A 15,986-nucleotide genomic window follows, 5' to 3' on the forward strand; every position below is an offset into this window, starting at 1 on the left:
TTGGGGTGTTTCTTTCAAAATTACCTTACAGTCATCAATCTCTTTGATTACCTTTAAATGCAACCTAAAAAGTCTGACAGCAAGTGTTCCACTGGTTAATTGTCCTCACTGTTAGGTAGTTTCTCCTTAATTCAAGGTTGCTTCTCTCCTTGATTAGTTTCCATCCATTGTGACTTGTCCTGCCATCTGGTGCTTTGGAAAATAAATTGACCTCCCTCCTCTTTGGAGCAGCCTCTTAACTAATGGAATACTACTGTCACGTTCCCCCCTAGTCCTTTTCTCTAGTTTACCTAAACCCAAATTGTGCAACCGTCTTTCATATGTTTTAGTCTCTAGGCCTTTAATCATCAGTTGCTCTTTTTCTGCGCTTTGCACTTTTTCCAAAGTCTCAACATCTTCTTTTGTAATGTGATCAAAACTGGATGCAAAATTCCAGGTATAGTCTTACTAAGGCTTTATAAAGCAGTACTAATACTTCATGTGATTTTGATTCTGTGCTTCTGTTGATATAACCAAGGCAGAGGTGGGTTCCTACCAGTTCGCACCTATTCGGTAGAACCGGTTCGTCAAATCTACCGAACCGGTTAGAAGAGGTTCCACCAGTGGACCCGGAAAGCAGACCACACCTACAGAAGAGGCTCCAAACTTTTTTAAAACCCACCACTGGTCCTTGGATATGATTATTCTACACTATCATGCTCCTATTTATAAAACTCTGTGCCTCTGTGAAAGGTAAGGATGACTACTGCATTTGTGGTGCAATCAGAACATTGCGTGTGTTGAAGTTGTTTTAACGCAAACCAAAGATGCCTTTTAAAAAATAAGTTTACATCATATTCTTCTGCATGCCAGTGCTGTGTGTGAGGTAATTTAAGGTGGTTCTGACAAGTGTCGTCGGCATCTTCATATCCGGTCACATGGGCGGCAAGCCACTCCCACAAAGGAGGCCACACCCACAGAGTAGGTTCGAACAATTTTTGAAACCCACCACTGAACCAAGGATTGTATTAGTTTTTTTGGTTGCTGTCACATCTGTTGGCTTATATTTAATTGGTCATCCACTAAGACTCCAAGGTCCCTCTCACGGTTACTGTTTTTGAGCCAGGTTTTGCATAATCTGTACTTGTACATTTGGTTTTTTCCTACCTAAGTGAAAACCTTGCTTTTTTTTCCACATTAAATTTCATTTTATTGGATAGGGTCCATTGTTCAAGTTTGTCAAGATCTTTTCAGATCCTGAGCTTTCCTTCTGAGTGATGGTTATTCCTGCCAGTTTAATGTCATCTGCACATTTGATGAGTTCCCCTTTTATTCCCTCATCTAAGTCTTTTATGAAGATATTGAAGAGTACTGGGCTAAGACGGAACCTTGTGGTACCCACTACTTACTTCCCTCCATGTAGATGTTGTACCATTAAGGCTACTCTGGAGCCGAGGTGGCGCAGTGGGTAGAGTGCAGTACTGCAGGCCACTTCAGCTGACTGCTATCTGCAGTTCGGCAGTTCAAATCTCACCGGCTTAAGGTTGACTCAGCCTTCCATCCTTCCGAGGTGGGTAAAATGAGGACCCAGACTGTGGGGGCGATATGCTGACTCTGTAAACCGCTTAGAGAGGGCTGAAAGCCCTATCAAGCGGTATATAAGTCTAACTGCTATTGCTATTGCTACTCATTTGTCAGCCATTTACAAATCCATCTGGTGGTGATGCTGTCTATCCCACATTTTTTCTAGCTTACTAAAAAGTAGGTTGTGGTCTACTTTGTTGAATGCCTTGCTGAAATCTAAGTATACTACATCCGCCCACAGCATTTCGCTGGTCTACTAATTCAGTCATTTTGTCAAAGAATTAAATAAGATTGTTTTGGCATGATCAGTTTTTAACAAATCTGTGCTGGCTTTTAGTTATAACTTCATTTGTTTTTCGATGTTCCTAGGATCTGTTTTTTATTAACTTTTCCAGCATCTTCCCAGGTATTGATGTTATGCTGACTGGTCTGTGGTTCCCTGGGTCTGAAACTCATTTAAGTTTGTACTAATGGCTGTTTTTATTTCCAGTATGATTGGCTTAATTGTTTGTTATTGCTAAATCTATTTTTCTTAATAGAGTTTTATTATGATTCAAAGTTGGTAGGAGCATCCAGGGATAAATTTGAGAAAATAAAGAAATAAAGCAATCACATCTTTTTCCAGGTTTCATACACAAATCTGAAAAAAGGATGAGTTGCCTCTAGGAATAGCGAAGAAGTCTGTGGCAAGACCTGAAATACTTCTGAATCATTTTGTAATCGTTCTGTGGAATGAACTATTTTTTTTCACAAATGAACTATAATCTATTTTACAAATTAAGGCATATCTAATATGCTAGCTGTTTAACAAGTTGTCTCTGAATTTATGTCTTAATTCAACTTTCGATTTTTCATCGTAGGAACATCATAGAATTCATTACCAATAGCAATATAGCAATTGTTTTATCAGCAATCTCCTTTTTTATGATTTTAGTTATATAATGAATCAACATGTTTTCATTTCATGTATGTAGCTATGCACTGTATTTATATTGTTCTTTCCAGTTATTTATTGTCACTTCTGGATTGTCCTTTTCATATTTCTTCTATAATGCAAGTAGTGGTAAAAAAAATTTAAGGCAACTTTTCTTAAATTTAACCACTACAGATCTTCCCCTGCAGGGAAGTGTCAATTAAATATATTTTCATTTCAATAGTGAAAAAAACCCTGAGAAATCCTAATAATACAAAGCCTAATAACACCACTCATTAGAGTCCCAGGCTTTCAGATTATAGGATGAAATCCCTGTAATATAAAACTTCTTTGGGTGGAGAGCAGAGGTGGGTTCCTACCAGTTCGCACCTATTCGGTAGAACCGGTTCATCAAATCTACCGAACCGGTTAGAAGAGGTTCCACCAATCGACCCGAAAAGCAGGCCACACCTATAGAAGAGCTTCCAAAAAATTTTGAAACCCACCACTCACACACACACACACACACACAGAGAGAGACTCACAGAGAGAGACAGAGAGAGAGAAAGAGAAAGAAAGGAAGAAAGAAAGAAAAAAAGAAAAAAAGAAAGAAAAAGTGAGATAGAGATGAAAGAAAAAAAGGAAAAGGGGACAGAGACAAAAGGAAGGAGAGAGAGAGAGAGAGAGAGAGAGAAAGAAAGAAAGAAAGAAAGACAACACGTGGCCAGCAAGCCACTCCCACTAGGTCACATGGTCAGCAAGCCACTCCCACAAAGGAGGCCACACCCACAGAGTAGGTTCGAAAAAAATTGGAAACCCACCACTGAGTCTATACATGTGCTTTCGCGCGCGAGAGAGAAAGAAAACACATGGCCGGCAAGCCACTCCCACTAGGTCACATGGCCGGCAAGCCACTCCCACAAAGGAAGCCACACCCACAGAGTAGGTTCGAAATTTTTTTGAAACCCACCACTCTTCCATGGGAGACACACATAGGACTCTGAGCAAAGCAGATGCCCTATTCACTATCACTCATTCTGTGGCCTGTAAGCATTATTGCAATGCATTCTACATAGAACTGCCCTTAAAGACAATACAGGAGCCATATCTGGTCCAGAAGACAGTGGTGCAGGTAGTTATAGGCATACATCCATGTAACACCCACTTTGTGAGCTGTGTTTGCCCCTAGCAGAACCTCCATCTGCAATTCATGATGCTGGATATCATCTATAAAACTGTGTGTGTCATACTGGTGGGTTATATAGAAAGCAAACTACTAAGACTATATAAGACTACTAAGGCAATGGTCAGATAAGCAGGGATTGAGCCCAGGCCAACAAAACATGTTGAGAAAACAACTCAGACAAGCCCCATCCCTAGTTCATACAAAGATAAACTTTGGGAGAGGGGAAGTACATCAAGACTTAAGAGATTCTATTATTATAGTTGTTGATGATGAATGTACTATATTTATATAGTAATCTGACCTATATAGAATATTTTTTTTAGTCTGGTCTGCCTTGCAGGTTATTTATGGGACTGCTTATCTCCAATTATGCTCCCTATACAGTGGTGGGTTTCAAAAAAATTTGGAACCTACTCTGTGGGTGTGGCTTCTTTTGTGGGAGTGGCTTACCGGCCATGTGACCTGGTGAGAGTGGCTTGCCGGCCCTGTGCTCTCTCTCTCTCTCTCTCTCTCTCTCTTTCCTTCCTTTTGTCTCTCTGTCCCTTTTTTTCTTTTTTCTTTCATCTTTCTCTCACTCTTTTTCTTTCTTTTTTCTTTTTTCATTTATTTATTTATTTCTTCCTTTCTTTCTTTCTCTCTCTCTCTGTCAGTCTTTCTGTGTGTGTGTGTGTGTGCGTGCGTGCGTGGCAGTGGTGGGTTTCAAAAAATTTTGGAACCTCTTCTGTAGGTGTGGCCTGCTTTCCGGGTCCACTGGTGGAACCTCTTCTAACCGGTTCAGTAGATTTGACGAACCGGTTCTACCGAACAGGCGCAAACTGGTAGGAACCCACCTCTGTCCCTATAAGATCTGAAAAGGTGGGCATGATCCAGATCCTTCATATTAATGCCATCAAATGAGATTCGAGAAGCAAATTTTCTCTGCGTCTTCAAATGCCCTAATGGAACAATTTATACCCCCACCTCCACCCCTGGGAGATTAGGATGGTCCTGACCTTGCCAGCTTTCTAAAAAAAATGCTGATGATCAGGATCCTTCCCAAGCATTGGGAAAGTTCGGCTGTTGGATGAGCTTATTTTGATGACATTTGTATGGGTTTGATTCACTCCAAACATGTTGTGCTGTTTTTATTTTTTTTTTAAAAAAAAATCTGTTTCTCTTTATTGTGGTTATTTTAATTGGTTATAATATCTCACCTGCTATTTAAAGTGTAAAATCAATAAATAGCAATACATGTAAAAAAATAAATTTAAATTTAAAATAGCTTAAAAAGCACGTTCAATATGAATTCACAGAAAGTTAAGTAAAGTCAGTGAGTTCAGTGGACTTAAACTTTATATTTATGCTCCATATTTATATTAGAAATAGATGCCCAGTGTTTTGGAAGACAAAAGTAAGTTTGTTTCAACCCAAAAAAGAATTATGCGCTTTAAAGTCAATTTATTTCACAGAGCATAAACTTTGTAGTCCTCACTCGATTATGACAATATATAACAATGGAACAATTCAATAAAAATTAGAAGGTTCTTCCTCCTACTTTCTGACTTGCTGAAGAACAAACACTGCACATTTAGGGAGTCTTTCATATGGGCAGCAAATTAGAAAACCACACAAAAAAAGGGGGAAGCATTAAACAAAAGAGAAAAAATATCATAAAATTGGTGCCCTTTCCCTGAACTGAAATACATTTCTAAGAGTTAGAAACAGAAATGACAAAACCAAACAATTAAAAAGGTGGATCAGATCCTTTCACAATGAAAAGATCAAGCCATAGTTGTATGCTGATGGAGCTATTAACACCATAAACTTAATTTTCAAATCACAGCAGAACAAAGCTTTTATGTGGAATTGGTTCATGAACTAAGCTGAAAATTAAATCTGTAGAGAAAGCAGAGAATGTTCATGCATACGTAAAACAATCCTCGGTATTTTTCTATCTATCTAATTATTTTTTTCATGCACAGAAATAGTTTGCAGTTTCTCTAGGCAGATTCCTTACATGATGTCTTCCACATCTTTGGGGTTTTAACCAGCACTAATCAAAGCCCATTCATAATATTTTCATATATCCTATCAAGTTGGCTGAAATCCCAGAAAGAAAGAAAAACTGAGAAAGATACTGTGAAAGGTCTCAAGGGAAAATGTATATACTTCTTACATGGAATTGTAGCCCCTATATAATACGCACCCCTAGAATGATAGATGTTACATCTTAGCTCTGCAAGCTGCACTGTCGCCAGTTTGCATCCTGGTCTAATTCAAAGTTTTGACCTTTAAAGCCCTTTATGACATGGGGCTGAGTTTTCTAAGGGATGCCAATCCCTGATTACACCTGCTTGGCCCATCTGTTCAGGCAGAGAAGGCATGCTGTGGGTCCCATCTGCAATGAAATTACATTTGGGGGGGGGGATGTCCCAGGAGCGGAGGAGGGGGGGGGCTTCTCTGTTGCTGTGCCTGCCTTGTTGCAATCTTCTTCCCCCAGAAGTGAGATTAAGCGCGCTGACAAAACCGCGGCGAGAAAACCGCAGCGTCATAAACGCGCCCACAACAATGCGCTGATAAAACCGCACCCACAAAAGCGTGATTGAAGTTAAGGTAAGGGTTCGGGTTAGGGTTCGGTTCAGGGTTAGGTTCAGGTTTAGGTTCAGGTTTAGGGTTAGGGTTAGGTTTAGGTTTAGGTTTAGGTTTAGGGTTAGGGTTAGGGTTAGGTTTAGGGTTAGGTTTAGGGTTAGGGTTAGGGTTAGGTTTAGGTTTAGGGTTAGGGTTAGGGTTAGGGTTAGGTTTAGGGTTAGGTTTAGGGTTAGGTTTAGGGTTAGGTTTAGGGTTAGGTTTAGGTTTAGGGTTAGGGTTAGGTTTAGGGTTAGGTTTAGGGTTAGGTTTAGGGTTAGGTTTAGGTTTAGGTTTAGGTTTAGGTTTAGGGTTAGGGTTAGGGTTAGGGTTAGGGTTAGGGTTAGGTTTAGGGTTAGGTTTAGGGTTAGGTTTAGGGTTAGGGTTAGGGTTATTAGGTTGTTATTAGTTGTTTGTTGAAGGCGTGCTTTTGCCAGCACACTGTTGTCGGTGCGCTTCTGCGCACATTCATCGGCGCGATTTCAACCTTGCGGTTTTCTCGCCGCGGTTTCATCAGCGCGCTTTTGTGGAGCGTGCATTTGTCGGTGAACCAGATTAACTCCATCCCTCCCAACATTCTACAAGCCTCTCAAGAACTGACTATGTCATCTGGCCTGGGATCTTCTAGGGGCTGGAGAGATTTTGCAATGGTTCCTTTATAGAATCATTCGAATCCTCTCTTGTTTTAGCTACCTTTTTATATTATTTTTAAAATTCTGATTGTTTCTTATGCATTTTTAATTTAGCATTTTACACCACCCACTTTCAATTTCTTGTGAAGTAGGGACTTATAGCAATAAACAAACAAACAGGGCCTGAAATGCAACCTCCTTCGATGACATCATTTGGTTTCCCATGGAGATCTGTTTCAAAATACAAAGATGGCTTTCAAGCAGGTCTTTCCTGACAGAGCCAACCTTGCAGGTGTTTCATTTGGAGTAAGGTAAAGGTAAAGGTTCCTGTCAGCTTCTGCTTTGCTGTCGCTTCAGCTGCCATGAAACGGGGAGGGAGGGCATGGTATTTGGGAGGGGTTACTCATTGTGCTGGAGGAAGGTTCTGGAGTTCACCGACTGATCGGACTACGCATGCGTGGGTGTTTCCCGCCAGGACTAACGGCACCGACATTCCATCTTCGTGATGCCTTTTGATGTTATCTCACACCTGACCCTTGAAAGAATTATGATTGGACTGGAACTGTGATGCCAAGGGATGGGGAATGGGCTATTCTATATATCAATCGCTTTCGCGCCTAAATAATCAGACTTCGCTACGCTTTGCCTTTAATCATTCTTAATTAGTAAAAGTACACTTGATTTCCACACATGGAGTCTCGTGGTCTTTCTTTCCTAATTAATTAATGGAGAGGAACTGACAGTTCCCCTCGCACATATGTGCTAGTCTTTCCTGACTTTAGGGGGGCAGTGCTCATCTCCGTTTCAAAGCCAAAGAGCCAGCGCTGTCCAAAGACGTCTCCGTGGTCAAGTGACCCACATCACTATATGCCGAAGGTGCACAGAACGCTGTTACCTTCCCACCAAAGGTGGTTCCTATTTTTCTACTTGCATTTTTACATGCTTTCGAACTGCTAGGTTGGCAGTATTTGGAGTACATGCAAATAATTCTACTCTATCTTCCTTGAAGGATACCACCGAATGACCAAATTGGACAGGGCTTGCAAGCAACCAAGGAGGTAGGGCCTGGGAGAATATTGATTTCAGATATTCCCGCTGTTTCTGATAATTAGGAGAGGAGACTTTGAGAACTGAACTTTAGAGTATAGGCCTTGAAGTCTTGCATATTAGCCCTTATCTTTAACTTAAAAGAAACAATCACATGAAGCCGTTCCCTTATTTTATGCTAGCTGCAAATTTGCTTTTGGACACATTTCAAACTCTGCATAAAAGGAAAAACGTAAGAAAATATATTTCGCTGTCTGAACTCTTTCATCAGTTGGCAAAGCAGATTCTGCTTTCATTCTGATAAATTAATGCAATAGCTTAGCATTCCCTAAAAGCAAATCCATTGCTCATGTGAGCTGAAACTTGGAATAATCTTTCACCAACACTGATTTGATTTCTTGCTTGCTTTATAGGGAATGGTCTGGGTGTTAGGATTTCTGTGATGATAATAGAAGCAAGTGATCTGAATAAAGGGTTTTCATGGGAAGGTCATTTTTGGCCAAAGGATTGAGACTTACTTCATACTCTGATTCATTATTCTTGTCCTCACAGAAATCTGATCATGCAAAATCAGAAAGGGTCTCTTCAGCTTGTTTCTTTAGAGACAATGGAATTCATCATGATATTATAGAATGTGGGTACCTGTTGTGGCCCAGCAGGAGCCATTGGAGCTGCCACCAGACTCCGACAGCAAGGGGCCTTATGAGTTGGCTTTGGAGGATGTGGAGGACCTTGGACAGGGTTCTGACTCCGAGCAGGGCACAGAGAGGCTGGTTGGCCACCAGGAGGCACCTGAGCCTTGGACCAGTGGGGAGGAGACAAGGGAGAGTGAGCCGGAGGCCAGTAGTGAGTTGTTCCTGGATGCACGCAATTGAAGAGCTACTAGGCGTCAGGAACACTTATGCAATTACAGGAGGTGATTGCACTCAGCTGGTGGTCATTAGGCTCCTCTCTCAACTATAAAAAGCTACTTGTGCACACGGCCCTCTTTGCAGAAGTCACGCAGGATTGAATGTCGGAGGACATTACTGGGAGCTTGGCAGGCTGGATTGCTGCCAAGCCTTATATGTGTTTATTGCTGCCTGAGTTTGTCTGAGTTGCTGCCAAGGTCCTTATCTGTTTGTTCTGCTTGGCTTTCAGCCACCGAGGTTTTGGTGTCTTGCTATTAAAGTACATTCCAGTTAAGCTTGTCTCAGCATTCGTTACTGGACGGAGGAGGGGGTCAGAACAGGTACCTATATAGATTCAGCTACATAATGCACTTGGTGTTGTACTGAGAACACGATCCTTTTTTATTTGAATAGGTAGAGAAACACAGTTGGTAAATAGACCTGGGATTAACGTAAACCCTATTCCTGGTACTTATAGAGTGACTTCTGCCTTGTTTTCTATGATATTTATTTTTTATTTATAAATTTATTCATATTTATTTAAAAGTTTTAGTTCCAACAATAAAAGATAATACAAAGTAAAAAAAGAAAAAGAAAAGTAAAAGTTAGTGTAAGAAAGCAAAAAAAGTAAAAAGAATTCCCCTAAAAATGTAGCTTCTCACCCTCATCCTATGTATAATCAATTTCACAACCTCTTCAGCTCCTCTTAATTAACAAATATAAAACTCTTCATTCCATAACTCATCTCTTAACAATGGACAAATAAAATAAGTAGTATCTTTTACAATCCAATTATCAGCAAAAATCCAAACAGAGCTGCAAAACAACAACATTAATTAACATATATAAAACTTAAACATTCCACATCTCAATTTTAGCAGTAAGACGAACCCCATTTGAAAAGCATGAAGTGGTCCTGACATCCTAGTATAAACAAAAAAATCAAGTTTAATATGACAAAGAGGGACCATTTCCCCCTTTTATAAAAAAAAAACATGCCTCTGTTTTCCATCCAAAATACCAAAAGTTCCAAAGAAAACTATCCCAAATAATAATTTATCCAATTAAATACTTACATATCTCAACTTTAAACTCTAAACAAATCCATATTTAGAAAATATTAAGCAATCCCCAGAATCCTAACACAAAAAAAGATTAACATTTAACCTAACAAAGAAGGATAATTTCTCCTTTAAAAACCAATTCACAAAACTTTCTGAAAGTGAAAAGATAATTAAATACAGAGCCAGTTTAAATGCTATCAAATTCGGGTACATGAAGTAACTGTAGGGGAGAAACCATCATATTAAATGCCTCCAAATCCAATATGCCACATTTTTCCAGTCCAGACATCAGCCTCTAAAAAGAATGACAAATAACATGTCCCATTTTAACCTGGTTTTATAAACCAACTTTGTATTCCTTTTTTTAAAATACAAACTTTCTCTTTATTCAGATGATTGTGGATCCTTGTTATGAATTTCTCCAATAATTTAAACAGCCTCCTTGGTAAGTCTAACACAAGGAAATTGTTCCTCTCTGGAATTGTCATTTTTATTTCTTTCTTAATTTTTAAATTCTCGCAGGTGGTGCCAGATATATGACACACGTAACATCACTCCTGCGTGAGTTGCACCAGTGTGTTTTCTCCAGGTGCAATTCAAGGTGTTGGTGGTTACCTATAAAGCCCTACATGGCTTGGGACCAGGGTGCCTGAGGGATCACCTTTTTTCCAGTGTTTCAATCTTTCCGACCAGATCAAATAGGATGTGCATGCTGCAGATCCCATCAGCCAAAGAATGTTGGCTAACAGGGACTAGAAGATCGTGACCCGACAAAAGTGCGCACGACAAAAGCACGCTGACAAAACCGCATCACTAAAACCGCGATGTCATCAATGCGCCGACAACAGGGCGCCAACAGGCGTCAACCGAAGGGCGATTTAAGGGCGATTTAAGTTAAGGTAAGGGTTAGGGTTAGGTTTAGGGTTAGGGTTAGGGTTAGGTTTAGGGTTAGGTTTAGGTTTAGGTTCATAGCGTGCTTCTGTCACCGCGCTGTTGTTGGCGCGATTCAGCGCTCATTCATTGGCATGGTTTAGAACTCGCGGTTTTGTCACCGCGTTTTAGTCAGGCGCGGTTTTGTCGGTCGCCCTTTTGTCAGTGAACCCTAGAAGATGAGTTCTTTCTGCAGCAGCCCCTGCTGTGTGGAACATCTTCCCTTCAGAGATTAGAATGGCCTCAACCCTGTTAGCCTTCCATAAAGCTTTAAAACCTTAGCTATACTGCCGAACCTGGGGTGCTACATATGCCAATGTTCTGCTACCTGGCTATATTGTTCACTGGCCAAATGTCTTGCTTTGTATGTACTTGAATAAGAAATTTTAATGTTTTTATTATTTTAAAAATGTTTTTTAAGATTTTAACTGTAATATATGTTTTTCAATTGTGAGCCATTCAGAATTGTTTGCTGAGATTAATGACTATAGAAATTGAATACATAAACTTATCAATGAGTTTTAAAAAAATCATTCAATGCACTTTTGCTTAACAATTCTAAGTAAATTCAATAATTCTTAAAGCTCAGAAAGGACATAGATAGTTCATTGATGGAAATATTCAATTATAATTAAATTCATTAATTTTTCAGTTGTAATACAGATAACTGACCCTTTAATCCTTTCCATGCCTACATTTTAGTTTTCTGATAATGCTAATTATTTGTTAATCATTTTTTAACTCTGCAGTTCTATATATCTGTACAGTACATTTTCTAAATATGACACAGGAATATAACATATTAAAAGCATGATTCTTATATATGATTAAAATAAACCTCCCACAATTGGGATAATTTAAGGCAACTTTTGCCAAACTAATGACATCCAAATACATTGGGAAACCTTGACGCTCCAATTCCAACACATCTGGAAAGGGTCAGGTTTAAATTATGTATCTTCTCTTGAATATATACTCTTGCTAAAATGAATCCAGGCTATTGTACTATTACAATTTCCATCAATATTTGGCTATCAAAACATGCCATTGTTTTAAATGAAAGGCAAAAGGGAGTAGAGGAAGAGGAAGGAGGCTGCATAAGAGGAAAGAAAGAAATTCTACTAGAGCAACTATTCTAAATTGTAAATTTTATTTCACTTTTCAGAAGGAATAAAAAAAAATGGCCTACCATATTTCTATTCTTTAACATTAATTTTTTATTCAGTCTCTAACATAAATGATCCTATTTATTTTTTAAAAAAGATATTCTTTTATTGCTATGTAATCCACTAAATTTTATGCCATATATCCTTTTACTTTCATGTCATCATAAAGTATAAAGCAAAGTTATACTATATCTTCAAATTGAAATCCACAGTCATAATAATAGAGTGCAATAATATAGTGCAAGGCATAAATAAATATCCATCACCTACCTTGAAACTGGGTGAATTTGATGGTCCCCATCCTCTCTCCATTTCTGAACATAACTTGACCCTAAGTGAAGCAAATAGATGCCTTATAATAAGGTTTGTGATACCCTTACAGAACTAGCTTTTTTTTTAAGAAGAATATTTTATTTTCATTTCCATAACATATAATCACATGTATATAGTTACATAGACAATATCATGTTGTAAGAGAACACAACATACATGTGCAATCATACTACTTTAAAATCAAACCTGGAATAGTTTCCCCCCACCCCACCCTCCTCCCCGAGCCCCCACAACCTACCCCCCCCAACTTCCCAGAACCCGTACATGGTATAGATATTTAACAACCACAGTCTAAGATGTATTGATAAAAAATAAAAGTAAGAAATTAATAACCTCTTTACATTGAACTTAGCTCCTCCTTGCTAAATTAACTTTAAACAGTTCAGATCATTCCTGATCTTAAGCATAGGCTATCTGGAATTTCTTAGTTCCATATTGATTTTGTATATAATCGATCCATTTTTTTCCAGTCTCATTTGTATCTCTCATTTGAACGGTCTTTAAGATATGCAGATATTTTCGCCATCTCAGCTAAATTTGTGACTTTCAGTGTCCATTCTTGGATTGTAGGCAAATCTTCCTTCTTCCAGTATTGCGCCACCAACAGTCTTGCTGCCGTTATTAAATGCAAAATCAGATTAACCTCTACCACTGTACAATCAGTAATTATACCTAACAAAAATAACCGAGGAGTAAATTTTTTTCTTTTTTTAAGAATATTTCTGAACATAACTTGACCCTAAGTGAAGCAAATAGATGCCTTATAATAAGGTTTGTGATACCCTTCCACAACTTGCTTATTTTCTTTCTTTTTTTTTAATGTGAATTTTTTTAATTTTTGTTACATAGACAACATAATCACATAACAATAGAAAAAGAAAGGCAGAGGGAGAAAAACACACACACACACACACACACACACACACACAAGAAAACAAAGCCCATCATCCCATACAGTATGTCATTTGATTACAGGTGTTTTAACCTTTGTCATTCTTATACATTCGTTGTTTCATTTAATAGATTTTGATTTCGTATCGTTTCTTACTCCCCTGCCTGTAGCAATCCATCCCTACTACATTTCCCCCCATACACACACACACCCGTGTCTCTCTGTTATATATTTAATAGACACCACAATAACCTAGGGTTAAAAAAGAAAAAGAAAAAAAAAAGGAAAAAACACAAAAAAAGGGAAAAAAACCATCATCACATTGATGGTATGAAATGCAAGGATAACAATGAATATAAATATACTTTCTGGGGAAAAATAATGCTAATGTTAACTGAATATATATTGTAGAATGAAAATGAGGCCTTTAGTTACATTAGATGAAACATTTGAGATGGTTAATATTATTTGAAGATGTAGATGTTAAAACACTTGTAACCCAGAGGTGGGTTCCTACCAGTTCGCACCAGTTCGGTAGAACCGGTTCGTCAAATCTACCAAACTGGTTAGAAGAGGTTCCACCAGTGGACCCGGAAAGCAGGCAACACCTACAGAAGAGGTTCCAAAAATTTTTGAAACCCACCACTGACACACACACACACACACACTCACACAGAGAGAGAAAGAGAAAGAAAGAAAGAAAGAAATGAAAAAAGAAAAAGAAAAAGTGAGAGAGAGATGAAAGAAAAAAAGAAAAAAGGGGGAGAGACAAAAGGAAGGAGAGAGAGAGAGAGAGAGAGAGAGCACATGGCCAGCAAGCCACTCCCACCAGGTCACATGGCTGGCAAGCCACTCCCACAAAGGAGGCCACACCCACAGAGTAGGTTTGAAAATTTTTTGAAACCCACCACTGTTGTAACCAAACGACATGCTGCATGTGATGATGGATTTTTTCTTCTTTTTTTGAACTTGCTTATTTTCAATAACAGTAAGAATAATAATCGAACACAGGGATAGACAACCCGTGCCATGAGCACCGAGGCCTATAGTCTTCTTCCTTGGCTCACTTCATATTTTTACCTATGTATTTTTTTAAAAACCACCTGTTTTAATAGTAACTGGTCTAGGGATTTAGTATCAAGCTAAAAATTCTCTCTTAGCCATGAAAGTAAACTGAATGAGTTTGGGCCAGTCATTCTCTCAGTCCAACTCACCTCATAGGGTTGTTGATGTAGGGATAATAGGAGGAGGAAGATGTGAACCAGCTTGAGTCACTTGTAGAAATAATAAAGATAGGATATAAATAAAATAAAATAAAATAATAAGCTAGACTACAATGCCTCAGCCACCATCATCACCTTTATTTTCAGCAATGTCTTTCGGTCCGTATAAATCACATAAGCATTCTTAGAAAGAAAAATTGTACATATCGGCAGCTTAGTGTTTAATTTGGCATTAGAGACTTGTGCCGGAGAGAGCCGAGGTGGCGCAGTGGTTAGGGTGCAGTACTGCAGGCCACTTCAGCTGACTGTTATCTGCAGTTCAGCGGTTCTAATCTCACCGGCTCAAGGTTGACTCAGCCTTCCATCCTTCCGAGGTGGGTAAAATGAGGACCCAGACTGTGGGGGCGATATGCTGACTCTGTAAACCGCTTAGAGAGGGCTGAAAGCCCTATAAAGCGATATATAAGTCTAACTGCTATTATGTACGCCTTCCCAAAAAGTAGATAAAGGATTGGAAGATAGGAATAGAAGACTGCAAGGAAAGAAACACACTACTTTGCCTTCTTATAAATGGGTATTTTGTGAATGTTCATCACAGGCATACAAGAGAAGTTGATTATTTTACTAATTCCTTTGCGGACATGGATTTACTGCAAAGAAAGGTGTGAATTGTAAACTACTATACTGCTGTAAGCTTTCAAAACAGGCAACATTTTAAAAATGTGCCATAAGCACATGAAATTTAATTGAATGCAAATAACAGAGGATTTCTGTGTGCTTTGGCCAAGCTAAGCAGGTACTGTATTAGAAAAGGAATCAATGATATATATATATATATCATACATATATATATATATATATACACATACATATACATTACATATACATATACATATACATATACATATACATATACATATACATATACATATACATATACATATACATATACATATACATATACATATACATATACATATACATATACATATACATATACATATACATATACATATACATATACATATACATATACATATACATATACATATATATATATATATATATATATATATATATATATATATATACTTAAAGTCACAACCCCTGGTATGCCCAAGTATGGGAGGAAGGTCACACTTCCACTCTCTGTCATTAGGCTCGTCACAAGAGTCCATCCAGACAGAAACCCAATATTTTTTACTGTTGCCTTTTTTGTTACATTTGTTATATTTTATGCTGATAAATAAATAAAGGGAGACTAGTATAGATCTATTTCAAGCTATTTAGCTCTCATCAGCTTCCCAAACTTGGGTATGGCTAGCTGATGAGAGCTAAATAGCTTGAAATAGATCTATACTAGTCTCCCTTTATTTATTTATCAGCATAAAATATAACATATATATGTGTGTGTGTGTGTGTGTGTGTGTGTGTGTGTGTGTGTGCGCGCGCGCGCGCGCATAAATAAATAAAGGGAGACTAGTATAGATCTATTTCAAGTTATTTAGCTCTCAGCAGCTAGCCATACCCTTACTGGGATTTG

The 15,986-nt window shown here is 38.4% G+C and overlaps 1 protein-coding gene across 1 annotated transcript in view; it reads right to left on the reverse strand.

Annotated features, from left to right (window-relative positions):
- The window catches only part of GABBR2 (gamma-aminobutyric acid type B receptor subunit 2), a 398,087-nt gene that overhangs the window by 188,663 nt on the left and 193,438 nt on the right, over window positions 1–15,986 (reverse strand). Inside the window, exon 8 of the mRNA XM_087721949.1 lies at window positions 12,266–12,326. Within this exon, the coding sequence (XP_087578075.1) occupies window positions 12,266–12,326 (61 nt within the window). The remainder of the gene's footprint in view (window positions 1–12,265; window positions 12,327–15,986) is intronic.

Source organism: Thamnophis sirtalis, unplaced genomic scaffold (genome assembly GCF_051295495.1).
Source record: "Thamnophis sirtalis isolate CommonGarterSnake01/CBP01778 unplaced genomic scaffold, rThaSir2_p1.2 scaffold_8, whole genome shotgun sequence".
Classification (NCBI taxonomy): domain Eukaryota; kingdom Metazoa; phylum Chordata; class Lepidosauria; order Squamata; family Natricidae; genus Thamnophis; species Thamnophis sirtalis.